General features: G+C 43.9%; 1 protein-coding gene across 1 annotated transcript; it reads left to right on the top strand.

The window, feature by feature from the left end:
• Nucleotides 1–368: 368 nt before the first annotated feature.
• On the top strand, nucleotides 369–25,622 carry LHCGR (luteinizing hormone/choriogonadotropin receptor). The gene is made up of 11 exons (XM_075446004.1): nucleotides 369–517; nucleotides 7,831–7,902; nucleotides 10,799–10,873; nucleotides 12,773–12,847; nucleotides 13,409–13,483; nucleotides 13,579–13,656; nucleotides 16,380–16,448; nucleotides 17,132–17,206; nucleotides 18,413–18,598; nucleotides 21,179–21,259; nucleotides 24,374–25,622. The coding sequence occupies exons 1-11, from the start codon at nucleotides 369–371 to the stop codon at nucleotides 25,620–25,622; spliced, it is 2,184 nt and encodes a 727-aa protein (XP_075302119.1).
• The last annotated feature ends 1,813 nt before the right edge of the window (nucleotides 25,623–27,435 follow it).

The following is a 27,435-nucleotide window of genomic DNA, read 5'->3' as shown; positions in this document are numbered from 1 at the left end:
GGGGGCCCACGCACCCACCACGCCGGCGACGCTGGGCTGGGTGCGCGCTTCGCCCCGACACCGCCGGCCAGGTGACACCTCCCGGCTCCCAAATTCCCCGAGAGGGGACCTCGGGGACCATGAAGACCGGAGGGAAGCCTCCGCTCGCCACCTGTCGCTTCGCACCCAGCTTGACCGGTCGGAGCACGCCGAGGGCGGCTGCACCCCCGCGGCGGAGGGCGGAGGGCGGCGGGCGGCGAGCCCGCCCCGGGGCGGGGGCGGGAGGAGCCGGGGGGCGCCGGCCGCGTCCCGCGGGGTGCGGGCGGTCAGAGGCGGGAGGAGGAAGGCGAGGAGAAGTGGGGCAGGCTGGAGGCGAGGCGCCGCCGGCCATGCTGCCCGCGCTGCTGGCCGTCCTGCTGCTGCCGCCGCTCCTGCCCGCCGCGCCGGCCGCCCGCTGCCCGCACCGCTGCGCCTGCGGACAGGGCGCGCTGCGCTGCCCGCCGCCGCCGCAGGGGGCGCTCCCGGCGCCCGCCCGCGCGTGAGTACCACGGGGTGGAGATGGGGGGGCCCGCTACCTGCGGGGGCCGGGGGGGTGCGGGGGTGCGGCGTGACCCGGGCTCCGGGGGCTGCCAGAGCATCGCGGGCCTGGCGGGGGCCCGCGGGCAGTGGGTCTGTGGCTGGGGAGAGGGCGCGCACCCTGCCCGGGCAGAGCGCCTCAGGTCGGACCCGCACGCCGCCGGCCGCGGTGACAGGGGGACCGGTGACCCCCGCCCGCCTTCCCTGCTCCAGGGTCCCGCACCTGGGGAGGAACAGCCCCATGCACCAGTGCAGGCTTGGGGCAGACCTGCTGGAGAGCAGCTCTGCGGAGAGGGACCTGGGTGTGCTGGTGGACGACAGGTTAACCATGAGCCAGCAGTGTGCCCTGGCTGCCAAGAAGGCCAATGGGATCCTGGGGTGCATTAGGAGGAGTGTGGCCAGTAGGTCGAGGGAGGTTCTCCTCCCCCTCTGCTCTGCCCTAGTGAGGCCCCATCTGGAATACTGCATCCAGTTCTGGGCTCCCCGGTTCAAGAAAGATGAGGAGCTACTGGAGAGAGTCCAGCAGAGGGCTACGAGGATGATGAGGGGACTGGAGCATCTCTGCTATGAGGAAAGGCTGAGGGAGCTGGGCTTGTTCAGCCTGAAGAAGAGAAGGCTGAGAGGGGACCTTCTGAATGCCTACAAATATCTCAAGGGTGGGTGTCAGGAGGATGGGGCCAAACTCTTTTCAGTGGTGCCCAGTGACAGGACAAGGGGCAATGGGCACAAACTGAAGAATAGGAAGTTCTGTCTGAACATGAGGAAGAACTTCTTCACTCTGAGGGTGACAGAGCCCTGGAACAGGCTGCCCAGGGAGGTTGTGGAGTCTCCCTCTGGAGATATTCAAGACCCGCCTGGACGGGGTCCTGTGCAGCCTGCTGTAGGTGACCCTGCTTCGGCAGGGTGATTAGAACTAAACGATCTAAAAGGTCCCTTCCAACCCAAACCATTCTATGATTCTGTCAGTTGAGCTGGGGTTTTCTTATTATGCCCCTTTTGGTAACAAAGCCCATGTTTTCCATTTTCGTCCAATTTGTTTGTAAATTTAACATGCTCTTGAAATTCCCCAGGGATGATACTATCCCTGACCGCCCCTTTCTTTTCTCCCTATCTTGAAAATTGATAGGAGCAAGAAATACTAATTTGTATTAATCTAGAGCCACAGGAATTGTTCCTCCAAAGGCAGTTTTTAGAAACATCTCTTGTCCTGAACTTGTTTCCTCCCCATTTCCCTGTGTCACCTGAGCATCAGAGAAAGCAGAGCCCGTGGATGCTGGAGAGACTCTCCACAGTTATTGCAACAAGCACGTTTCTTCCCCGCTGTTGGTAGAGCAGAGCAGGCAGTGGATCGGTCACACTGAGGATCTCTGTAGCAGCAGAAACAAATGGGGAGGTTAGTTTTTGCAGGGATTTAGCATGTTTATTAGGACAATGCACATCACAGCCCAGAAAGGTTATCAAAAGCTCTAAACTTAGGTGATTTTTTCCTGTCTTTTCAGGTTTACTCATTTTTTTGCTACTATTTTTCCTTTTTCCACCTATTACCCCAAGAAGAAATCACATCCGAACCTCAGTGATCAGGTTAAGACAGATAATGGGTTTGTGGCTGCTGCCAGTTATGCTTCACTCAGATCAACAGGACTAGATGATGGGCAAAAATAAGGGAAGTGTTTTTCCCTTCAACCTTTAATATAACATTTAATCTTTACGATTGTTCACAAAGTCTGCTATTAAGGTGGCTGTAGACACCACCTTTACAGTCAGAAAAGACTTCAACCAAGATTCTGCTCAGTACTACTACAGAGAAAATATTTACACTCAGATGTCAAAAATATCCCTGTGTCTTTCGGTCTGCATTTGCACAGACATGTCCAGCTCCTTCTACTTCCAGGCCACATCCAACCTGATTTATATTGAACCCAGAACCATACTATTAGATTTCCATTTCTTTGTATTTTGGGGTTTTTTTTAGTAGAAACCTTACATTCGTCATGCACTTACAAAGCTGTACTGATTAATGTAGTCTCTAAGCCTACAAGTGTACATGTATTCTCGCTCTTTTTTGAGTTCTTATTCAACTTGTTTTACTTTCCTTTCGCCTCTTCCTTTGATTTTCATACTAGTGTATTCTTACCTACTTGGCTGTTGTTTTTCCCTCTCTCTTACTCCTTTTCTCCCTTTCTCTTACTCTCTTATTCATATGACTTTTCCAGCTTTGTCATTTTACTGGCTCCCTCCATCTTTACATACTTTGCCAATATCTTTTTAGCTCCCTATCCCCCCTGCACAGCTCTCTGTATGTGAGAGAAAGCAAGAGAAAGTTACTTTTGCCCCCTCATAGTCACATCCGTACCTGTGTACACCAGGGGAACGGCAGTGTAGTGCTTGCAGGTGCACTAATAATTTGGGAAAAAATAGGCTGCTCCAGGTTGTTCCAACACAGTTCCTGGTGTGCCCATGTCCTTCCATTGGAGCCACTGTAACACAGAAACCAGACCTCAGAAAAGTCCTCCTTACTAGTATGATCAGTCAAGAAAATAAACACCGATATGTAACTCCAGCTATACCTGAGTAATTCAAGCCCTGATGCTGTAATGAGCTGTGCTTCCAAATGTACTTTTGACAATTTTTTGTATCCCAAGTATATATATCCTGTAGGGAAATTTCAAGTATTTTTCTTTAGCTGAGTTATTCTTGCCGTGTCAAATTATAGCTGGAAGAGTTTTCAACATGGTTAGCCTGCTGACAGGTTGCAGAATGATGTGTTTTATACAGTCCTGAATTGACCATATTTTTCTCAGGCTCCTGTTTTTAATTTGGACATTACACAAACACTATAGAAACTCCATTATCCAACACCTTTGTATGTCATTTTTCCTATAGCAGCTGTATGTCTCCTTAGACTCAGCAGAAAAATAATCTTTAATACACCGTTATATTCTGAAACAAAACAGTATTTTTTTTCTTTTGAAGTCTCATACATACTTTTGGGTTTTTTTAGCAGTCTAAACGGATAGGCACCCAACTCCAGCTGTACAATAATGGGCTCAGGATACTGAATACCCTTCTGCCCCTTCAAAAACCTCATTTCATAGCGGGATTCGCTTTGCTGTGCCTGAATACGTGCCCCTGTATGCAGGGCTTCTGCATTAGGACGAGTTGCCCGTAATTAGCATCACCCACCAAATCCAAAGCTTTGGGACAAAAGCCTGAACAAGTAGACAGTTCTACCATGTCTTCACCGTGGGCATATTTTGCTCTTTGGGACTGACAGACGAATTCAGGTTCGGGGCCAAAGTGCCTTTCATAGGAGATGACGTACCACCCATCATCACCTACCGGAAAGTATGCTTTGGCTGCTTGGGTGCTATATCCCACAACATCGTTTGCATTTCAGGTAGATAACGCCTGATATATAGGGCTTTAAAAATCAGTGCTAGCACTTTACATTGCCCCCAGAAGCTGATAAAAATCCTGGGAAAATGGTGGGGTTTCGGTCTTAGTTTAAATCAATATTCATACTTCTTCTGAGCTAAGTCCAAGGACACCATAGAATGAAATGTTCACCATTCTCAGCAAGGGTCTACCTTGTGTGTTCACATTTTTGGCATTAGAAATATGGGGAATCCTATAAAATAGAGACACTAAAACATAACAGCCAACCCAGCTACAGTAACACATTCATACATATTGCTGTAGGGCTGGTGTTCTGGTTTTTATTTATTATTAGTTCAACTAATCACTTTTTGCAAAAGGCCAATTCTGTAATACAGAGATTTTCTCCAGCAGTGCGAGTGGGTTTCGGCTTTGATTCCTCATCAACAGGACTGCAAGTGGTCCTGCAGCCTTTGGGCATCTAGACCTCCCAAAAACTTCCCTTGGAGCCTGAGTCTATGTGGTAGCGCCGGAGCAGAAGCTTATCTTTTAGCAGATAAAAATTGTTGTCAAGTTGCCTCTTCTACATCCCAGAAGCGAAAAAAAAGGCCTACAGAGGTTTTATGCCACTGTATCCTTGGGACAGACTGCCCCATGAGCATTTTCTAGAGAGCGCTTACTGCTCCGTCTATATGTTCACAGCAGGGGAAACAGAAGGTGGTTTGCTCTCATCGTCCCTACTGGGCCCGGTATTCCTAACAACAGGAAGATAACCATCCCTGTGAAAAATGCACTCTATTATTTAAAAACAAAAATACAGGCAGCAAACGCTAGCTGAAGAGAGAAGGGCAGTATTTTATCTACCAGGCAAGGACGGGATTAGGTCAGTGTAGGCGCTGTTCCTGTCTCTCCCAATTTTTTTGGCTAGTCTTACAGGTATTTAGCCTGGCCATTTCAAACCTTGCTGCCTAGAATGATGTACCTTGAAAAGCAAGCTTGATGTACAGAAATGCTAAGGGCTGGCGAATGCCAAGAAGGCTGGCTGGCTCCCCACTCCTTGCTGTCCATCCTTTCTCCGAGGATGAAAAGTCCCGCAATTGTCTGGAGCTGCCGTACTGTCAGCTGCTGAATGGCAGCAGCAGTACAAGCGTACAAGTTGTGCTGCATTAGTGGTGAAAGGAGCATTACAGTTTTTTCTCCAAAGTACAAAAGTTCATCTTTCAGCTAGCAACACTCCTTCAAACCAGTATTGCTAACGTGTGTTAAAGATGGATGCGTCCCTCTGTTCATAAGCTACAGAAGTCAGGCTAGTAGCATGGGCAAGTTAGATGTGTAAAAGATTTGTAGCTTTGTAAAACCCAGTTTGTTCTTTTGGTTTTTTTTGTCAAAAGCTTCTTCAGTTCTGAGAGATGAATAACTGGTCGCAACTGAGTGTCACAATCTGAGTGCCATCAATAAGAAATCAATATTTAATTCCTGCCAGTAGCTCCCTGAGTTTCATTGTGTGCTATCAAAGACATCAGTCATGTTCAATAGCAGAGACTTCAACACATGAGATAAGGCCTTGCTTTACTCGGCACTTTGGAAAGAATTAAGCCTGCAACAAGCGGTTCAAAACTCTATTAACCTAAATACTTATATATATACACAGGCTGGATTGTGCTTAGCAAGCTAAAGGTTCTTCTTCAAAATGTTTTGAGTATAGAAAGAGACATTGAAATGAACATGTTTCCTTTTAACACAGGCAGGGTTTGAGATACAAACCCCAAAGTTAAAGTGGACAAGAATAGAGATGGGAACGTTCAGCTTTTTGGTGAATTTAAGATGTCTTTATCGATGTGGAAGTGTCTATGTGTGCTACACCAGTATTTGGAGTTTTAAGAGAGAAGGCTGATTATGAATTGCCTTTTTCCTTTGTTCTTGCTGTTTGGTGAGATGCTTAATGGGACGAGGTAATGTCAATGCAGATGAGCTCACAGCTCCAGCTATCAAGGTGAACTCAGGATAATAAAAAACAAAAACCAATGAAGTTGAAATACAGAATGGATTAGGTGCTGCCATGCAGTTTAACTACAGTATGTATTGAAAGTGTTGAGTCATTCCGCTTAAATTTAATCACATAGCTGAGGTGGCTAAGCTTGGAGCTTTCTGCAGGCAGGGGGGAGCGGGTCACTCCAAGCCACACGTTACGGGCATTTACAACCACCACGCTGCTCACTGGCACGTCGCAGGGAGGTGGGAGGCTCTTGGGCTGAAGATTTTCATGTAATTAAAAGCCAAGACCTGGTTTTATTTTTCTTGCACTTTCAGGCACATTTCTATTTCTTTTGTAAATGATAGTGGTTTTTTGCAGACAGTTTCACAAAAGGTATGTTTTATTTTGCAAGCAGCCCCAGCTGATGGTGGGAGTTACGAAGCAGTTCCTGCTGCCAGGGTTATAGAGTGGGAATTTCTCAGCTTCTACTTTCTACTTCTTCCTGAAGTTGTTTTCCTTTATACTCAGAGTATTGAGCTCTACTACAGGATTATCTCTATCCTTCTGTCCCCTCAGGGGCAAACACATGTTTTGAGACACATGGCTTGGTTTCATTTCTGATTTAACCAAACCTCACATACAACACAACATGCCAGCATCCATCTGGAGACAGGTGTGACACAATCACAGTAGCATCAAAAACATATATATCCTTACAACATCCCTATTAGGCAGGGAAGCATTGTTATTCCCAGTTTACTGCCAGGGAGTCAAGGTGCAAGGAAATGAAATGATTTGCCCCACATCACACAGACCATTTGGAACGTAGCTAGGAATTGACTGCCAGGCTCCTTAGTACACCTAGATTTGTAACCCCAAGACATACGTATGTGTGACAGCCTGCCATTATATTGCGTGGGCATGACAGATGTGTGTATATGTAAAATATACATGTATATATATAAAAGTTGATAAACATTTTTAAATTGTTTATGTTTTAAATTGATTATGACAACAAAGAAAAAAAAGCAGGTTGTATGAATAGCACAGAAATATTTCAGTCAAAAGACCTTGGGGGGAGTTAGGATGGGAAACAAATGTCTCTGACTAGATGTTTGCAATTATAAAGCAAAATGGAGCAATTATCTGTTTGCACAGAGATAACGTCTTGAAATATGTTAAATATTTTCCTCTGGCCATTATCGGGGAGAGCGTGGTCATGGCTAGATACATTGGCTGGTAAAAGTACTGTAGATGCGGAGTAGAATGGTAAAATGCAGATCTGTATTCCACATCATTATTAACTTCTCAGTCAGAGTAACTAAAAAATTTAAAAGGAAAATATACACTTGCTTTTAATCAACTAACCACACCGATGCAATTTATAAAAAAAAAAAATAAATTAAAAAACCCACACCAAAAATCCACCACATCAGGCCTGATTTGGAACTCTTCTATGCAGACAGAGCACTGACAGTGAATTCGGGGTGCCACGCTGCAACATTACAGGGATACAGCTGGGAGGAGAACATGGTCCAGTGAATGCAAAGATACTACTTATAGAGAAAAAGCTTTACACGAAAGGCACTTTTTCTGAGGTGCTAATGTTAAATAGCCTATAGCTTCCATTGACTGTGAATGCAGCAGACCAATTCTATCAGGCATTATTTAATAGGTTATGATTATTATCGATTTGACAGTGATTAGTCTCAAATTTATGCTGTTGAGGAACTGATGCAATATCCTTTGAATTCCATTTAACTGAGATCAATGGTAAACGGATCGGGCCCCAGAGGTACGGAGAACTGCAGGTGAAATAAAGTGACTTTATGCTTTTTTGGTTTTCTGCCCACCGTAATGGTACCATCTGTAAACAAGGAAACCCTGTGCCTTACAACTCTTTCCTCCCTCTCTTCTTTTTTCAGATCATTTACTCACCTGCCTGTAAAAGTAATCCCATCACATGCGTTTGAAGGACTTAGAGATGCCTTCATCATGTAAGTTGACAGCATTTTCCGTAGGCTTTCCCTTAATTTCTTACTAGAAATTCTGTCATAAACCTCCATCCCAAACAACATCTTTTTGCAATAATGTGAAAATGTGTTGCTAAAACTTACTATTGGTTAAAACAAAAAAACACGCTGGGGAAGGACAAACATAGCATTTCTTTTCTTAGAAGCAGTACACCAAAGATTCTTTGAAAAGGTATGATTTTCAATGGTTGTTTAACACATCATCACATAATGAAATATTAATCGTGTTGGAGAGAACTGGATACAGCTTAATATCTGATGATAGGTGCTTTTGATTAGCAGAGGAGATAGAAATCTCTCATAAAACGTTATCACTGCCATGCTAGCTATGGCATTCTGCGATAATACATTAACGCGGTACCCAAATAAGATATTTCTTTGTAATTTGCACTGAGAGATGAGCTTGGCAGGGGAGCAGTAGGACTGAACCCTTTCTTGGACCTTTTGGTTTGCAGGTTCTGTAATTTTGCACACCAGGTCTGTGTTGCTTCCCCTCCCTTGGCTTTGCACCTATTCGATATCAAGGACTCAGGCCATAAGGCTCATCTGACCAATCTTGCCCTTATTTCTGTTGTTATTCCAGCTGAAAGATGGCAGGCTTCAGTCTCCATTATTTATTATTTTTTATTTTATCTGCATTGAGTTGTCTCTAAAGGACAAAGTTGTTGGCACACCAGTGCAATGCAGAACAGGGGAATGACCTCCCCCAGAACCAAAGCAGCAGCACAGACGATGCCACTTTCTTTTTCAGGTGCACTGTTTATGCTTCTCTTCACTTATGAAAAGCACATAGTGCATGAGATATTAAAATATATGTTAGATATTACACAATTCATTTTCAAGGAACCAAAAAGAGAAAGTACAAAACCTTTTCATGGTGCATTCTTGAAGGCAAAGACTTGAAGGATGAGGCTAATGCAAATGCCTGAATAGACCCAGCTGGACTAGCTTAGCTTTTAGTGCTCATTGGTTAAACAATTTTGGCCGATTTATAAACTTACATGTTCCTGTAGCTCTAGCAAGTAGAAAATGAGCTAAACTCGGCTGCATGTATTCCACTGCAATGTATTATAGTACAATACAGTGGCGCTGTATTCTTGCATTCGCTTGCATCTTAGTGATTGTTGAGAATTTATCATTTTCAGATGGGAGACCAACTCAAATCTACAAAATTTCTCCTACCTATATGACTCGAAGCTAAACTTTCCCAAACTGTATGCATATACTATTATTCACAAAGCGTATTTTGTTCATTGACATTTTCCCTTCCATAAAGAGAACTTAATTGATTTCCTGGCATCCTTTAATGTATCTCTCCAAATTAACAGTGTAGAAATCGATGTATTTGTCTGAAGTAAATCTGAAGAATACTTCATAATTTGATTGAGATTTAGTGCTACTTTGAAAAATGCATATTTTTAAATGATAAATCTCAAAATCATCTATTTGGCAACTCATCACCAACTGCAAATCAGATGATAAATTATTCTCACTGCCAAAAGTCGTTCCAACATACGTAAATAGGGAGCCGGTGACAGAGAGGAGGAATCCCATGGAAAGACCATGTTTCAGACCCCAGACCTGAAAGAGTCTTTAAGTTCTGCGAGCAGTCACTGATCCCTCCCAGCCCATGAGTCTCTGAGGATCAGATACTCAGCAGGCCGCTTGTTCTATATCCATCTTTCATTTATGCAATACCAAAAAAACCCAAAATCTCACTGAATTCTCATTATGGAAAAATCGTGAATATTTCTGTAAGAAATATATGCGTATTTAATGTATGATTTCTAGTGTGCATCCCCCTTTGCCACTACAAATGAAAAAAACAATTCATTCTGGTCTAAGGGGGTTTTATTTCAACACTGATAGGAATTGTTTTCTCGTAATTACAATTGAAGTAAGATAACTTTCAGGACTGTGACAATACTGGCTCTGATTTTGTAGATGTGTTTCAGTTGTTTAGAAATTTTTTTTCCTTGGCAGTGTATAATCTTAGGTTTAGTTTACATGCCATTCCAGTCAATTCTGTCGAAAGAAAACACGGTTTTGAAGACCCTTCCCTTATATATGCATCAATATATACTATTTGCTTTCAGGACAAATTTCATGTAGCCCCGTAAATCTTAATCCAGCAGGCTTTTAATAAGCATCAAATAAGTGGATTTTTTTTCTTTATATTCAACATTGGTTATTCTTAACTACATGTGCGGAATAGGAACATCAGTACACCAAAACCCAACAGTTCCTACAAACACACTCCTGTTGGTCTTTGTCATGATGCAAAAGAGCCCCTTCCTTTCAGTTTGCGTGTGTAAATAAAATGGCAGTTAAATCGAAAAATTATTCATAAAGTGCACTGAATGCGTATTTGTGTATTTCTACATCTGTGGATAAGATGACCATCATCCTGACTTAATAATAGTGTATGAAGCACCATGAACATTATCTACATCTTTGCCCATGTGAACAAATTCACTAAGCAGGACCAATGATAGAAGCAAAAGGCTCACAGACATGGGCTCGCTCTGTTTGCATTAGTTCTGGCACTGAGTCACTACCTTACCTACAATTTACTGAGAAAATGGAGATGGGCTGTTAGGAGATACTTATTCCAAAGGGCTGGCGTACCCCTTTGCCAAGACAGCGAAAGGCTGGTCTCTCTCAAACCCTGCTGGCACCGGCTCTCAAGATGCCCGAGGCGGGGCACGGACACTGCTGCCAGACAAGAATTGGGGGGGGGGGGGGGGGGGGGGGGGGAGGTTGAACAACCATGTCTAAAAGAGGGAATTATAAAGTGGAAAGCTGATTTCCGGTATCTTTTCCATTAACGTGTTGCTTTGTGTCTGCCTTTTTGTTACAGTGAGATCTCTCAGAGCGACTCCCTAGAGAGAATAGAAGCGAGTGCATTTGACAGCCTTCCCACTTTGTCTGAAATGTAAGCACCAGTTAAAGAAAGGCCTCCATGTCGTGATTTAGGATCATCAAGGAGTAAACAGGCTGCAAAGAAGTATTCTTGGACCACATCTTTCTCTATTACTTCGATTGGCTTTGGATTAGATCTATGATGAGAAACATTTCTCTCCAAAGCATAATATATATAAACTATAAAACAGCGAGTGCTTTGTAAGGTCTAGCCTTGAAGATCTAAATCATGCAAAGACATCCATGCGTAGAAAGTCCCACTGCTTTCAGTGAGCTCAATGACAGGAGTGGAGCTCTGTGTCTACTTTTGCCGGCACTGCTGAGCTTTCTAAGCGGGGAAGTAATTTGAGAAGACAACAGATGAGAAAAATCTTCCTTTTTGAAGATGCAGTTTTCAAAGCCCCACAATATTTAAATACAGCTGCTTAGTATGCATGGCCCTTCTTTTGAGCACTGAAATATTACTCAAACAGAACATGGACTGATTTTAAACTTGACCTGCATAGCACAGGCATCTGAGAGAGAGTTAAAGCAATGACTAGGAGAATGCTCTGAAATATTTAGTGAAATTGGGAACTATAAATCTTATTCAATATCTCATTACTGCCTTTTTCACAGAGCATGAACAGTGAGAGGCTTAAAAATGGTGCAACTGAGTAAGGACAAATCCATCTTTTTTTTTTTTTTTTTCATCTGTGAACTCCATTGAAGCCAGTTACTCGCTCACATAAGCAAGAGATACAGATTTGTCCACCTCTGATTTGGACCAACTTCCACTAGAATCAGCGGTGGGTTTAGGGAGGGAACAAAAGATTTGACCCCATGCATTTACCTAGAGTTTATGGATAACTTGTCACTTGCCGAAACCAAAAAGCTAAGCAAGACTATTAAAGGGCTACAGGAGGCTAGCAAGAAATCCTGTTTGAATCTTGAATACTTTATATGCCTCACATTTCAAGTGCTTCATGTCCCAAGCTACACTCAATGGACAATCCCAAGCCAATTTGGTCAAACAGGGTAGGTGGGTTCAATGGCATTCTTGGATTTGAACTCTTGTTGCAATATCATACGCTAAAACCTTTGAATTTTGCCAGTCATGCATATGGATGGAGCTGGGCTACTGCTGTTGGGCTTTTATGCAAACATACAGGTTTACCAGATAGTATAGCTGCAGAAAGTGCTCCTTGATTGAGAGGGTCTGTCTCATTTTTTTGAGCAACCACCACCAGCAGTATTTCTCACACACTTAGCTCCATCTCCCAGTGTCTGCAGATCTAAGCAGGCATCTGTTGCTACTAGCCACTGCTCTGATGAAGACCATGGAGCTCTTATTGCTTAAACATCTGAGGAACTGCCTTTCCTGGCTAGGCAGAGCATCAGTAATATGATGGGAACAAGGGATGATGCAAAGGGACCTGACTGTGGAGCAAGGACCAGGCACACACACACACACGCGGAGTTCAGGCTGCTTGCTCAGCCCCACCTTCAAGAGCATCGGCTGGAGGCACAGTGGTGGTGACGGTAGCACGCTCATGCCTCTGAGCTCCTGTGCTAAAGCAGAGGCTCCACTGCATTGGGTATACCATGAGCCCAGACTGTGTAACCCAAAGAACCAGCAGGTGACAGCAAAACGCGAACTCCCACCAGTGACCAGGATATCCAGACCAGATCATCTCAACTCCGTGAACTGTGGGAATTCAGGAACTGTTACCTTTCAACAGGCCATTCTTATTACCAATAGTTCTTCGAAATGCACTCGTGGTATATTTGTAGAAAGTTTCTTCACAGCAGGAGAGCCTTCTGCCGTATTCTGCACTTGACTGTTTTCTGATAAAGCAAATCACTAGCAAAATTCAGGACTCTCCCAAATGTATAACCATTGTAACACTGAAAAGTTTTTCCCTCGTTACAGACTAATCCTGAACACAAAAAATCTATTGCACATCGAGGACGGAGCGTTCAGAAACCTGCCGAAGCTAAAATACTTGTAAGAAAGAGTTCTGTTTCTTTTCTGGTTGCTTTTTATTTCTCTCTCTAAAGGAGTGGACAAATTACAGAAAGGAATGTAAGGAAAAAAGAAGTTTTTCGTGCATTAAGGTACACTGAAAGTACATACATCATTTACGATAGCTTTAATGTGCAGTTAACCAGTAGTGAGGTCTTTCAATAGGCAAGAAAATAAAGTAACCCAGGGCAGGGCAGTAATGAACAAAACTGTGGTAAAGTCTACAAATTAGTTCTGCTAAGTGCTTATTTCTAGAATAAAGCTTTCAGATAAACAAGATACTGTGCAAAAGGGGTAATTAAAATCTCTTCCTTGTGCTTAATGTAGGGAGAACATACGGTGCTTCTCCAGGACAGTGCTTGAGGATGTTACAAACCTAATTTTTACAGGTCTTATAAACACAATTGGAGCCGAATTAAAAATTATTTTATTTGTCACTTACCTTTTAATGCATTGTTAAACTTGTACCTACCAAGCTGGCTTCTTGTTGCATCCACTCTGGTAATCTTTTCTCCTGTAAATAGGAATTATGCTTTTCTCTAGGAGCATTAGTAACACTGGAATAAGGCAATTTCCGGATCTGACACAGATCTTCTCATTAGAAGCTCATTTTATCTTGTAAGTAGAGACCCAGCCTAACCCAGCTGTGAGTCTTTTTCATCTTGTTCCTGAATCACTGGCAAAAATACCGTTGTTTTTTTCTCCTCCCAAAGAGAGCTCTGCGATAACTTGCGTATGACAACTATACCACAAAATGCTTTCCAGGGGATGAACAACGAATCGCTGACACTGTGAGTAAAATAATCCTAACTCCAGTTGGTTCTGTGAGGAAAACACTTCTGCTTGAGGAGAGTAGCTCAACTTTATAAAAATATTGACATTAAGCCCCATATTAGATTATATAAGACATATAAACACATGTCTGTACTGTGAGTTAAATTTGAAATGCTTAGGAAATAGAGGGGTGTTCTTCAAGCTGAAGAGCAGGGTTTTGTCCAAAAGCTTAGCTTCACTTAGGAAAGAAAATAGGGGGAGGAATCCAAATCCTCACCTTCCATGCAACATTGTTTTTAAAAACACCATCAACAGGGCAGAAACTGCAAAGGCTGCACTGGAGGCCAAAGTCTTTTTCTTTCCCTCAGGGATAAAGTTTCTTGAAACAGTGCTTTCAGGGGCCAACCAGGCTGATACTACTGATCTAACACTGCTGAGCTTCAGATGCACAAGGTCCCTCTGAAGAGAAGGAAAGGACAGAACAAATTGGTACAAAGTCCCGATGCTTGTTCTTAGCCTGATTTCTCTTGATTCAGCTTACATTGATTCCTGTAAGTCTCCACACCCAAGACTTTCCTTTTTAGCAAACTGTGGATTCATTGCTACAGCTACCTGTAAGACAGGTGGGTTTGATGTTCATTGAGATGCCCCACCCGAGGAATACAGAAAGCCAAGGTGAGTTGTCATCTGCCAGGACAGCAAGAACTGTGTATGGATTCCGCAGGATCATTTTCCTTACAAAAACCTCCACAAAGAAGTGCTGAAATAGGAAAAAAAAAGATCACAGACTGAGCCTCTCTGCAGGATGTGGCCGAAACCGAGGTCTCCCGAGGAAGGACCCGGTAAGCAAGAGAGCACCAGCAGACCGGCTTCATGTTTCAGCCACAAACACCAATCTGGAGGCCAGTGAAGCCAACGTTTGCAGACCAGACTGATTTTTAAAAGGCAGTACACACCCAGATGGGGACCCTTGCCTTGAGATGAGCATGTACCAACCCCTTCCCCAAAACTCCGTGCATATTTGCATGCACAAATGAGCTGCGCACATGAACACGTACTGCAGTTGACTGGATTGGGCCCTTCATCAGGCCAATGTGCCAGCATGACTGTAATTTCAACACAGATTTTATGTATTGACCAATACCCTCTGAAGCCATTAGAGGAACCAAGCATAAATGTGACTGAAGGCTACCTCCACGCAATGTTAAAGACAAGCAATTGCTTAGATTAGGGCATCATTTCATCTTACGAGCCTTTTTCCTACCAGCAAGTTCTTAAAATAACTTCAGCAAAATTATGATTCTGTTAATGGTGCAAGAAGATGAACATACAAGAGATGGAGAAAGGTGCTTAAAATTTTTACTGTAACCCTAAAGTGTATTAAATGGGAGGGAGTCTAACTCAGTCAGGAAACAGCCAACAATCATTATTCTCCCCTCCTGTTGTGGTAGAGAGGTCACCACAAGAGGAAAAGAATTACCTTATCAGCAGCTTCTTAATTGTAGAGCTACATAACTCCACCCCATGCGGTTAACTGTAATTAGCCAAAGTAATTCCGGCTGTTGCAGCGTGGTCTGGTGAAACACAAGTAATCTATAAAGGTGTAAAGGCAGCCTGCAGTAATACTTTGCACTACAAATAGCTAATGTAGTTTTTCCAGCAGTGTTTCATGTGGATGGAGAATCAATGCTATATATCACTGGGTTTTTTACGGAAAGTCACCAGTTTCAGCATTCGCTGACATAGACCCCTTCTTGTATCAAATGGAGCCAGGCGCTCCCCACACTTCAGCTTTTCTCGGGAGCAGGTTCCATAGCCCCAGTTACTGCTTTCCCAAAAACAAATGGAAAAGTAACATCAGAAATTTTCTTTAATTTATAAACAGTGCTGAATTTTGTATTAGGGCTTAATACTAGGGAAAAAACACTATATACAAATTATTATATTGAAATTATATTGCAAACATTAACTTAATATCACAAATGGATTTTTCTCAGTGAAATATATTAGATCTCCTAATGAAGGAAAAGAGCTGGACTGCAGGTGCAGCAGAGCCCTGCCTTTAGGTACCTGGCCCCAGGGTGGGGAATCAAGAACCCAGGGTGGCATCGGGTGTCCCTGTGCAGCGCAGGGGCCAGCGAGCTTTCCACGGCACAGCTCAAGCCTGGCAGCAGTACTTCGGAGGAGTCCGTAGCTCACCGGCTGCTGGACGATGCACGACTCACCCCTGCCTCTCTGCAAAGCTCTCTCTTGGGCTGCTGGAAGATTTGTCTGTCCGCAGAGGATCTACAATCCAGTGGCACCCTCCAGGCTTTAAAGTTGCTTTCCATCTGACGCTCCTCTAGCCCTTGCAGTCTTCCATTTATACCTGCTAGCACCACAAAATCCAGGTCTTCTGCCCCCAGGTTGTCTGCGTGCCAGGAGCTTACCTGGACTAATGTCTTGTTTCTGGATCTCAGCCCAAGGTCAACACAGGTGAGCCCCTCGGACAAGGGAGGATCTGTACGTAAGCAGAAGTTCTCTCCAACAGCTAAACAGGAAGGTGCTTAGGGAATTTAAACTGCAATTTTATCTTAATTTTAGAGTTAATGTAAGTTATGCAATAGTTATCTATATTCTTTATAAGCCAGACCCTCTCATCATTAAAATGAATGCAGCATTAAGATTTGAAACCTGAAGTGCATAACATAATCTCATCTTTTCCAAATCTTTTTCCCTTCTGTGTTTTTTTAATCCTCAGCAAATTATATAAAAATGGATTTGAAGATATCCACAGCCACGCCTTCAATGGGACAAAGCTGAATCAATTGTGAGTATGTTTCCCCTCCTCAGTATATTTTTTTAAATAGTAAATAATAGTTCAAATTCAGTCAAAGGGTCTTCCTTCAGCTTAACTGGCTGAGTCCTGCATTTCCTGACACCCATTAGGAAACTGCATGTTTCAGTGTCATTGTGACTCAGTTGTTAATCCTGCAGCACTTAACTGCTTTTCCTGAAACACCATCCTTTAAAATGCTGCAGTTTTTATCAGAAAAGCTCTTAATTTTGAATAAAATTTAATGAATTCTTAAACTTAGCAGCAACAGTGGAAAGCCTGAAACCATAGCCCAAACTGAGGAACCTGCATTTTACGTCTGGAAGCATCAGTAGTTTTTAAATCATTCCCACACCTCTGGAACTAGCCTCTTGGTTTGGGCAAAACTTTTGCTGCATTTTTGTACACTGCTACTGCAGCGAAGGAACCAGACTGGTTGTTCCTGGTTTAAGTCAGAAGAAATTGGAAATCATCAGAGTCAAGTTTAGAAGATAATGGTCTGATGGCATGAGCAGAGGGAAAGGTTGCATGAGAAATACAAGCACTCCCAGGCCAGATACTGCAACAGCAGCCACTGCAGTGGGAGAAAGGGTTGAAACAGGCAGGAAGAAGAAAACAAAAAAAAAGGATTATTTTTAAAATACAGATGTAAAGAGAGTTAATGTTTGGTTCCACAGAATACTGAAGGACAATAAGAACCTCAGGCGGATACACAACGATGCCCTGAGAGGAGCCACAGGGCCAGATGTCCTGTAAGTATCCGCCGCTCGGTTACCTGGGTTTATAGGTGTCCCTCGGGAGCTGCGCTGTGCTACGTGGGCTGCGTCGTCTCAGCAAACACGGGCTTTGAGTCTGGAAGGAGACTTCAGCTCTTACCCTTTGCTTGTAAAATGGAAACACATCGATGAGACGCCAGGAAATTACAGGGCGGGAGGCTCAGTTTGCACCGTGACAAACGTGTCTCAGCCAGTTCTAGCATCGGCGTTGACCTCTGTCTTAGATACTTCGGCCTTTGCTTTACTTGGGTCAGATCCTCCTGATCCTATTCCTGTGCCTTATATTCTGACATTGCAAACTAACTTGTCTTTTGGTAGGATGGGTACGTTTTTACAACATATTATTTTAGAATTTGGTTATAAAAGTGAACTAGCTGATTGCATGCTATAAGCCTGTGCTTATAAAACACATTATTATCATCCTCATGCCTTATTAATCAAGTACTTTCTGGAGGGCTGCACTGTCTGTAACAACATGCGATAAAACACAATGGGTGGTTCTGTAAATAGCACTCTGTGCTGCATGTGCCATTTTGTTCCTTTTATTGGTGCTTTACAGTACGTGGCATCACTAATATCACTTTCACAATTGTAGCGGTTTTTTCCCTTGTTTAATTGCCTGACTCTGAAAATCCTTAATCATGTTGAGGGTCTTTCCTCACACAAACAGCCTCTCTGAGGTTACTCTAAGCCAAACCACTTAAGGGTGTCTTGGCAAGAATGATGGATTCTTTTATGTGTTAATTAATTAATTAAAACACCTAGAACAGCCCTTCAGAGCCAAGCAGAGAGCCAGGAGGGTGTCCTGCCTGTTAGCTGGCTGGAGAGTCACATTCACCCACTTTCTCTCTCCCTTTCTCTGGCCCAAAGAGCCATCCCTCACACCATGCACAGTGGCTTTCAAGCAGAGAGGTCAGGGCACAGCCCCTGAAGCAGGGGATTTTGGTTTCCCCAGGACAAAGTGAGCTCCTTGCCTCGATGGGGCTCCTGGGCCACAGGGATGCTCCTACCCCGCTGCTCTGCAGTTTCACAGACCACGTTTCTGTGCTGGGTATCAGGTGCTGAAGTGGCTTTGCAGATTTAGACCTTTGTGAAGAACCGAGTCGCTGTTACCTACTGTCATGCTTTGGTGGTATTTTTATTCATATGAAAAGAAAAGAGAATGCTCTCTCTATTTCGCAGGGATGTTTCTTCAACGGCGCTGGAGTCCCTGCCTAGCTACGGGCTCGAGGCCATTCAAGTCTTAAATGCAACGTCATCTTACTCGTTAAAGAGACTGCCACCACTGGAGAAATTCAGCAGTCTTCTGGAAGCTGTTCTGACGTACCCCAGCCACTGCTGTGCTTTTCGAAATCTAAGGACAGAAAAGTAAGTCAGAATAACACATTATTGTATTGCAGTACTTCAGAAGCTCCAAAATGGCAATTCTGCTTTATTCAGCTCAGGAGGTTTGATTATCCTTATTCCAGTTACAAGGAAGCTGTGGTACGTAACAAGGCCTCACACAAAACAACAGATCTCTGCTAAAGTCAGGAAAATTATTTCTCATTTATTTTAGAACAGGAATGGCCCAGGATCTGCCAGCAGGAACATTATTCTAAATTGGCTTAAACCTTATCTTTTTCTTGGTATCTCAATAAAAAATGCCTACTGGCACATGGAAGATAGATCTCTGTCAATAGCACATTGTCCTAAAGAAAAAAAAAAAATAACCCCTGTAGCCTTTAGCAATGCATCTTATTTAATGCAGGTGCTGTGATGACCTAGAAGAGGCAGGCTTTCAATTACCCACTGAAATAAGGACCTGACACAAGCCTATAGAAAGAGGTTACTCAGTTTAGTTCCAGTGCTTTCAGATAACAATAGAATTGGAAACTGTGGCGCAGAGCACGCTTTGCATCTGCTAATTCGGAGCAGTCACTCTGAGACAACTGGAGCTAATTTTTCAGCATTTTTCCTTCAAAGAAATCAACCCTCCATCGGCTTTAGGCAGCCAAAGCAACTCCAAATCAGTTTAGTTGAAGCTATGAGGATGCGACACTTCTCGTCTGTCTCAAACGAAGGCTACAGAAAAGACGCACTGAGCAGTCGTTTGTGGGAAGCCTGGTCTGTGCGACTTGCACGCCACCACATCAAGACTGCATTGCAAAGGCAGGAGTAGAATCCAGTTCTTTAGGGTAAAATCAGAGGTGATGCTATGCTTTCTCTGCCTACTTCATTTTACTAAGTTGCTCCTGCTTCTGCAAGAGTAGAAGTCAAGGGTTTCCATTGCTACTAAACTCTGGATCCAGTCCCAGATCAAGTCTCCAAGTGTATTAAATGCAGAAGAAACTCTGGGACAAAAAAAATATTTTATTCGTTTTGTTGAAGGTAACTACATTTCTGATATTGTATTAATTTTCAGGTGCTTGACTTCGCAACGTGATCATGCTCTATAAAAACAGGGGTGCTTTAGTAAGTGACTTTCCTATATTTAGTGACTGTTTTCTTAGTAAACTGGGGGAAAAAAACCCCTGCAAATCAGGAAACTAGCCTACCCTCCTAATGGGGACATCAGCAGGGTTCAGAGCAGTGCTGATGCATTACCTATCTGCACAGCCCCGGCCAACGGAAAAAACAGCACAAGCAATAGGCTGTTATCTTCTGTGTGACCATCTACTATAAAGGAGTGACAGGCAGATCTCTGGCGGTTTTCCTTGTCACCTACTGATGACAGTGGAAGACCACAGAGACTGAGACCTCCCAAGGCCTTCCCAGGTTACAGAGGAAAGTGTCTTTGTGTGGTTATGTATCCTCATGGTCACACAGCTGCAGCCTCTTTCTGTCTCCTTCCACCCCCTTCTGTTGCCCTGTACTCTACATACAGTCATCCCACCCAGTTCTTCCTACCCCTGCCCCATATCCCATTCCTTAGCACCTACCTACTGCACTCTAATCAGTGAGATGTGGTGACAAGGTCTAACATACATCTGACTGGGCAAGCAGGTTCACTTAAGTCAGCATCACAGACATTAGGGAAATAAAGTCGTCAGACCAAATATTCTTGAGATTTCTGGGGTACAAATGTAGTGTGCTCATTCCCTGAGCAGTGTAAGAGAGGTGGAAGGTAGCATTCACTTCCTTGGACTTTCTTCCACTGGCCTGAATGGGGGCAGAGGAGCAGGTTATACCACATCTTCAAAAAATTACAAGAAAAAACAATTTCTCTTGCCATCCCATTATTTATAAGCATCACATAAGAGCTTAGATTGTTATCTTAAAACCTTATTTCTCTCACTATACATAAAACTTTCTATAAGCTTCCAGCTGTCTGATTCTCTTAAGGGTGCACAAAAGAGCTTAATGTATTTGCTGGCTCTTTCTACTGTCCAGCAATGAGGTGTGACAAAGCCATTTCCATTCACACTGGTGGAGTACCCGACCCATACTTTCAAAGCCTCAAAACCAGAGATTTTGCCAAATGTGCCATCTTTCAACTTGTGCTTTTAAAATTACGTGCTGGAAGTAAAGCAGAGTCTACCTCCAGATCCCAGAGAGTTTTTCCAAATATCAGGCCAGCTTACCAGCATTTGTTAGCATGCACTTCTCTAAAAGCCAGCATAACTGCTAACATTCATACTGGTGGAGCATCTGGCTCACTTCAGTATAATATTTCAGAAGGCAAAACATACCTTTTAATTCCAGCTCAAGTTATTTCACTGTAAAAAATACATGATAAACAGCAACTGAGCTGAAAGACCATCCTTATGCCCCCCCATGAGGTACTGCTTACTGCCGCAGTATTTGAACCCTTCTGCTCCCCGCTTCTAGAGGTCTACATCAATGTTCACACCGCTGTGAGGCCAACTCAACCTTACCTTACATCTCTGTGAAGATCACTTGCAGAGAAGATGAGAATTTGGCCAAAATTCAGACTGAAACTCAATTTTCTTTTCATCCTTGTTTCAGAAAAAATTCATTGCTTTCCATTTTTGACGACTTCTCCAAAGAGTGTGAAAGCACCATGAGGAAACCAACTAATGGAATATTGTAAGTACGTCTCTGCATACAGATGCTAGACCTCCCCCTCCTGCTGTTCGTGTGTTATTTCTAGAAAAGCAGGTCTTTTCCTGTCGATTCAGTCACCCTTGCAAGTTGCACAGTGGTAATTTTACTATCATTAAACCAGGAGCTGTGATTTTGATGTTCAAAAGGAAAGGAACAAAAACCTCATCATTTCATAAGCTTTACTCACTCCAGCTTTTCTTGTGAATTCTTGAAAGACTTTCAAAACAGTGATTACCTATTTAAGAAAGTTAGTGGCCTACGTGGAGACTTCTCATGCCCTGAGATAATTGCAGTTGTCTCTGTGATTCAAAGAAGAGCTGCTACTGTTAACATTTTTTTGCCTATAGAAAGGATAATTAGAAGTCTGTATGTCAGTAGTTTTCCACGGTAGAAATAGAGTCCCCAGGTTATAAGTTTCATAACCCCATGCAATTGGTTTACCTCTTCTAAATGTGTCTTTCCATATCATCACAGTTCTGTTTGACAGCGTTCAGCGGGACAATGACTAAGGCTAACGTCAAAACTGTTGTGTTGGCTGTGCTGGATGACACAGGCTCTGAAAGAGTATTTAATGGAGAAGTTTAAGGATTTGCTAATATCCATCCCTCTACAGCTAAATGAAAGGGCTTGGGACTTCTCATCAGCCCTGATGTGGGGTCAGAGCATTGTGAAGCCTAGAAAAAACAAGGTCACGGTCATAAAATTCCAACAGCTAAATACAGCTGAAATGTGATTGAGCCATTGGGATACTGAACTCCTTGGACATTATCTCACCCACTGATTGGTGAGGCCTCCTACACTTGCCATTTGGTTTTATTCAGCCTTTCGTAAAGCAAAGCATCTCTTGTCACCGCTTCTCGTTTGCTGCCTACCTGCAGCTCCTTTGAGTGCCTCGCTTAGTCCTGTCCACTCCACGAAAAAGGCAAAGTCCAGGCAGTCAACAAGACCAAGAATACATTGCCTCTATCAAGGGTGGCTTTGAGGAGAAGCAGGGTGAGGCAAGGAGGTCAACACAAAGCATTAGATCGCGTTACAAAGGCAAGTGAAGCGACACCCCAGTGAGGAATGTGATCACACAAAGCACCAGTGCCTGGGCCAGAGTCATCCCCCTGCTTCAGATTAGCATCTGTTGCACTTGACTGTGCATTAAATAGTCTGTCCATTGGCTCCTGAAGTTTTTACTCTGGTAAGTCCCAATCCCAGCAATCCAGCAATTCTCTGAGCAGACGTTACATTAAGCAAATAGAAGTAAGGTCAGGATTCATGGGCTGAAAGGCTGCAAGTTGAAAAGTTTGAGAACCACAGAAGAAATCAGCTGAAAGTCCCAAGCTCTTATTAGCAAAAAACAGCTTGCACATGGCAGCCTGTTTACATGGCCTCTCAGAAAATCATAATCATTTTTATTAGTAGAGTCAAACACATTCCCTCCTCTTCCAGTTTAAGCCAGGCAAGTTTTTAAAAGCAAGACACTGGACATCGGGTGCATTAAGAAGAGTGTGGCCAGCAAGTCAAGGGAGGTTCTCCTCCCCCTCTGCTCTGCCCTAGAGAGGCCCCATCTGGAATACTGCATCCAGTTCTGGGCTCCCAGTGCAAGAAAGATGAGAAGCTACTGGAGAGAGTCCAGCGCAGGGCTATGAGGATGATGAGGGGACTGGAGCAGCTGTCCTATGAGGAAAGACTGAGGGAGCTGGGCTTGTTTAGCCTGAAGAAGAGAAGGCTGCGAGGGGACCTTCTGAATGCCTACAAATATCTGAAGGGTGGGTGTCAGGAGGATGGGGCCAAACTCTTCTCAGTAGTGCCCAGGGACAGGACAAGGGGCAATGGGCACAAACCGAAGCACAGGAAGCTGCAGCTGAACATGAGTAAGAACTTCTTCACTTTGAGGGTGACTGAGCACTGGAACAGGCTGCCCAGGGAGGCTGTGGAGTCTCCTTCTCTGGAGATATTCAAGACCCGCCTGGACAAGGTCCTGTGCAGCCTGCTGTAGGTGACCCTGCTTCAGCAGGGGGGTTGGACTGGATGATCCACAGAGGTCCCTTCCAACCCGAAACATTCTGTGATTCTGTGACAGTTTTTCACGTAAGGAGGGAAGAGTTAGGATTACAAGACTGGGAAGTTACTTGCCCAACAGGAATAGCTGAAAAGCAACTCAGCTTCATTTGCCAGTTAAGACCCTGCTCCAGAAAAATAGTTTAGTGTACATGCTTCAGTAGATGTGGAAGTTGAGGCATGAATTTAAGTTATCCCAAAGCTACCAATTTTCTGAAGAGTTGTTCTCAGTAGAGATGCTTTCCAGGTCTCAGGCTGCAGATTGAATGTTTACGCACCAAACACTCACAGTTGGGATGATGATTGTATAGTCGTGCAATAGGTACCTGTTCTGGCAGGGAATTGGAAGGGACAGTGCTTGTTTTTAAAATGTTTCTTCTTTGGTAGGTTTATCCCCACACTACTGACGACCTGGAGATTAGAGACATCTATTTTAAACATCTAGACACATTTATAATTAGGCATCTAAATGTAACATATTCCTAGTTATGGACATTATCTAGTTAACCATGCACTTCTACTCCTCACTTTTTATCACTGTGAACACCACATTCCTCAGCACTTCCCCAGTAATCTGTAGTCTCGGGACTTTGTTCGGTAAGTGCGTTTCCTAAGGGAGGCAAGGGCATGCAGTTAAAATTGCTAGGTTATTTTGCCTTCTACAAACGTCTGATAAACCTATATGCATCAAACCTACAATCCATCAATTCGAGTGTTACTGTAGTTTGAACTGCAGCCTACTGGCAGCGTGAGAAAGATGGCTCGCTTACAAAGCAATCAAGAGAATGTACTTACAAATAAGCAAGCTGTGTAACAAAGCATTCCTGTGGATGCGACTATGACCTCTGCTACTTTCCAAGGCTGCTACCCAAACAAAAGGCATCCTTACAAGGCTTCATTATATGTAAACACCCTGTAGAAACGCATCTGGGAAGTAACTGTTTTGTTTACTGTTGTTTACTCTTATCTGTTGTATTTTGCAAAAGAGTGTGAGCAGCATGCACAAATGGTTCACTTCTACTTGTGGGGGGTTGTTTTTTTTAACACTTACAGAGATGACGCTTACAACACATCACTGTGGTCAGCAGAAAAGAACTCGTACCTATTCGCAACAGATGGAGAAACCTCTCCTTACAGCTACTCAGCCATTTTCGATGACAGCGAAATGACCGGCTTCGACTTCGAGTATGACTTCTGTCAGCCTCAGATACTCACATGCACTCCGGAACCAGATGCATTTAATCCCTGTGAAGACATCCTGGGATACAGCTTTCTCAGAGTCCTGATCTGGTTTATAAACATCCTGGCCATCGCTGGCAACTTCACTGTACTCCTCGTTCTCACCACCAGCCATTACAAGCTCACTGTTCCTCGCTTCCTCATGTGCAACCTCTCTTTTGCCGATTTCTGCATGGGCCTTTATCTGCTGCTCATTGCTTCTGTTGATGCCCAGACCAGAGGTCAGTACTACAACCACGCCATAGACTGGCAGACAGGCAGCGGCTGCAGCACTGCCGGCTTTTTCACCGTGTTTGCAAGCGAGCTCTCGGTGTACACGCTGACGGTGATCACTGTAGAAAGGTGGCATACGATCACCTACGCCATGCAGCTGGATCGAAAGCTACGCCTGAGGCACGCGGTGCCGATCATGCTCGGTGGCTGGATATTCTCCCTTTTGATAGCGGTGCTGCCTCTCTTAGGGGTCAGCAGCTACATGAAGGTCAGCATTTGTTTACCCATGGACATTGAAACGGGTCTTTCCCAAGCCTACATACTGCTGATCTTAGTGCTAAATGTTGTCGCCTTCATTGTCATTTGTGCTTGCTACATTAAGATTTACATAGCTGTTCAGAATCCAGAGCTGGTAGCTGCCAATAAAGATACCAAGGTTGCCAAGAGGATGGCAATACTGATCTTCACGGATTTTACCTGCATGGCCCCCATCTCCTTTTTTGCCATATCCGCTGCCTTTAAAGTACCTCTCATCACAGTGACAAACTCCAAGATCTTGCTAGTTTTATTTTACCCTGTCAACTCCTGTGCAAATCCATTTCTCTACGCAATTTTCACCAAAGCATTTCGAAGGGATTTCTTCCTGCTGATGAGCAAGCTCGGTTGCTGTAAGAGCCGAGCAGAGCTTCACAGGATGAACTACTTCTCTGCTTATACCTCCAACTGCAAGAACGGCAGCTCAGCCACAGCCCCCAGCAAAGCCTCACAAGCGCTGCTGCTTTTGTCAGCGTTAGAGAAGCCGTATCCTGCAGTACCAGGCAAGACGTCTTACAATGAAAATTAAACTGGAGCGCAAATAGGTGCAGCTCTTTGCGAGGCCAGTTGTAATTATACTAGTGACTAGGGATTATTTTATAATATCTTTAACATTTCACAATGAATAAAAGTGCCAATTGATAATTCTTATGCAATATAACTGGTCTGATGTTCAAAGTGGTATTTTCCCCTTTTCTTCTTTCACAACGATAGGCATGGCAGGTGACTATTAGGCAAAACTCTTCTTTGGGGGGAACCAGAGGGGCCCAGGAGTAGTCAAGGTGTTCTTGCAGTTAACACGTCCTACGGTGATTGCTGTCTGGCTCCTTTTTCTCCAGATCTGCTTCCCTGGAGTATTTATAGCCTGTCTGCTACCTTTCATGTCTTCTTTTTCCATTATTATCAGCTGCGCTGGCACTGTTGGGTTAAAGAAATGGGCACTAAACTAGATGCCTCCCTTCATTTCATCAACAGAAACTTTCAATTACACAGCCACCTACACCCAGTTAAAGAAAAGTGTTCAAGCAGTAGGTTGTAAAGATGTCATCAAGTAGAAAAGTTGACCCGCTGAACCTTTGTTAGTAGCAATTTTGCAGTTTACATTAGATCTCAGTCTGAGCTGGTAGGTAATTTACTTTAAAAAAAATTAACCCATACACAGCCATGTACGATCTGGAAATCACAGGAGATGCAACAGCTGTAAAACCCCACCTGCTACACACAAGACTGCATTTTGTGTATCACACGTGCACACACAGATCACGTAAGCTGTAAAGGCTCCCTCTCAGCAGCAGGATGGCTGCCTCCTGCACAGGCAAATAAATGCTGCTTTGTTTTCTGTCTAGGGACAGTCTCACAAATTATTTTCATCTGACCACTCTCCGGCATCAGCAGAGCCAGTGGCTTTCGGGATGCTCTGGGGACTCCTCAGCACTCACAGTCCAGCTCCATTCCCAGCTGATGAAGCAGAATAGTTACTTTTCAGTGACTGTATTTTCCCCTAAAAAATCTATCTTTTCCTTTACCATGCATTGCCTGATGCTAAGGAGATAAAGATTTGTGGCTGCATTCCTAATTTAAGTAGGAATTGAGCATTCCTTTGGTTTTGCGGCATATTTACTCTGTCCGCTGCAAATCAGCTGTCACCCTCACGCAGTTCACTTGCCGTGAGCCAACATCACCCTGTACTGAAGCTGGAGATTCAGATGTGTAAGCTCTTGCCTGCATCATATGGGCCAGACAATCCGTACTGGGTGACAAGCTGCAGACTGCATGGAATGCCAGGCAGGATCCCCGCGGGAGTCTGCCCCAGGCACGTCCTAAGGAGGCCACGTCTGCACTGCCCGGTCTTCTGAAAATTAGGTGCTTAGTTATTGGAAAGTTCACAGTCCTGTGGGCAAAAACAGATGCAAAAGCTGCGGACTGCAGATCAAGCCTCTTCCTAGGTTGGTTACGTTGCCTCTGATGGGAGGAACACGAGTGCTTACATTTCATCAGACCAATACGGTACCACGAGACCTACACATGGCAGTTTATGATTCACAGAAAATAAAGCAAATGCATTTTATTTGGGCTTGTAGTCAAAGTTTTCGCACCTCAGATCACATTCTGCAAGTGATACGTTATCTGAAAACAGATCCTCAGCTGGTGTAACATGCACCTCCCCTGCACCCAGTGGAGCAGCGCAGCTGTTCAAGATCTGTGCTGAATCCAGAACAGTCACAGCCTAACAGTTCTTGATGGCCACCGAAAGTGCAGACTTCGATACATAAGAAAATGGCATTACTACAATCACTTTAAGCCTCTTATGTTCTCCTTCTCAATTGAGTCCTTTGCTTTCA

Source organism: Opisthocomus hoazin, chromosome 2, assembly GCF_030867145.1.
Source record: "Opisthocomus hoazin isolate bOpiHoa1 chromosome 2, bOpiHoa1.hap1, whole genome shotgun sequence".
NCBI lineage: Eukaryota > Metazoa > Chordata > Aves > Opisthocomiformes > Opisthocomidae > Opisthocomus > Opisthocomus hoazin.
Note: the sequence above shows the minus strand (reverse complement) of the source record. Positions and strands in the feature narration are given on the sequence as shown.

Bases quoted from the DNA above. Each gene is read 5' to 3' on its own strand.
- LHCGR (XM_075446004.1), top strand. From the start codon at position 369: ATGCTGCCCGCGCTGCTGGCCGTCCTGCTGCTGCCGCCGCTCCTGCCC. The intron at 17,207-18,412 runs GTAAGTATCCGC...TCTATTTCGCAG, and splicing joins GCCACAGGGCCAGATGTCCT to GGATGTTTCTTCAACGGCGC. The intron at 21,260-24,373 runs GTAAGTACGTCT...TTTTTTTAACAC, and splicing joins AAACCAACTAATGGAATATT to TTACAGAGATGACGCTTACA.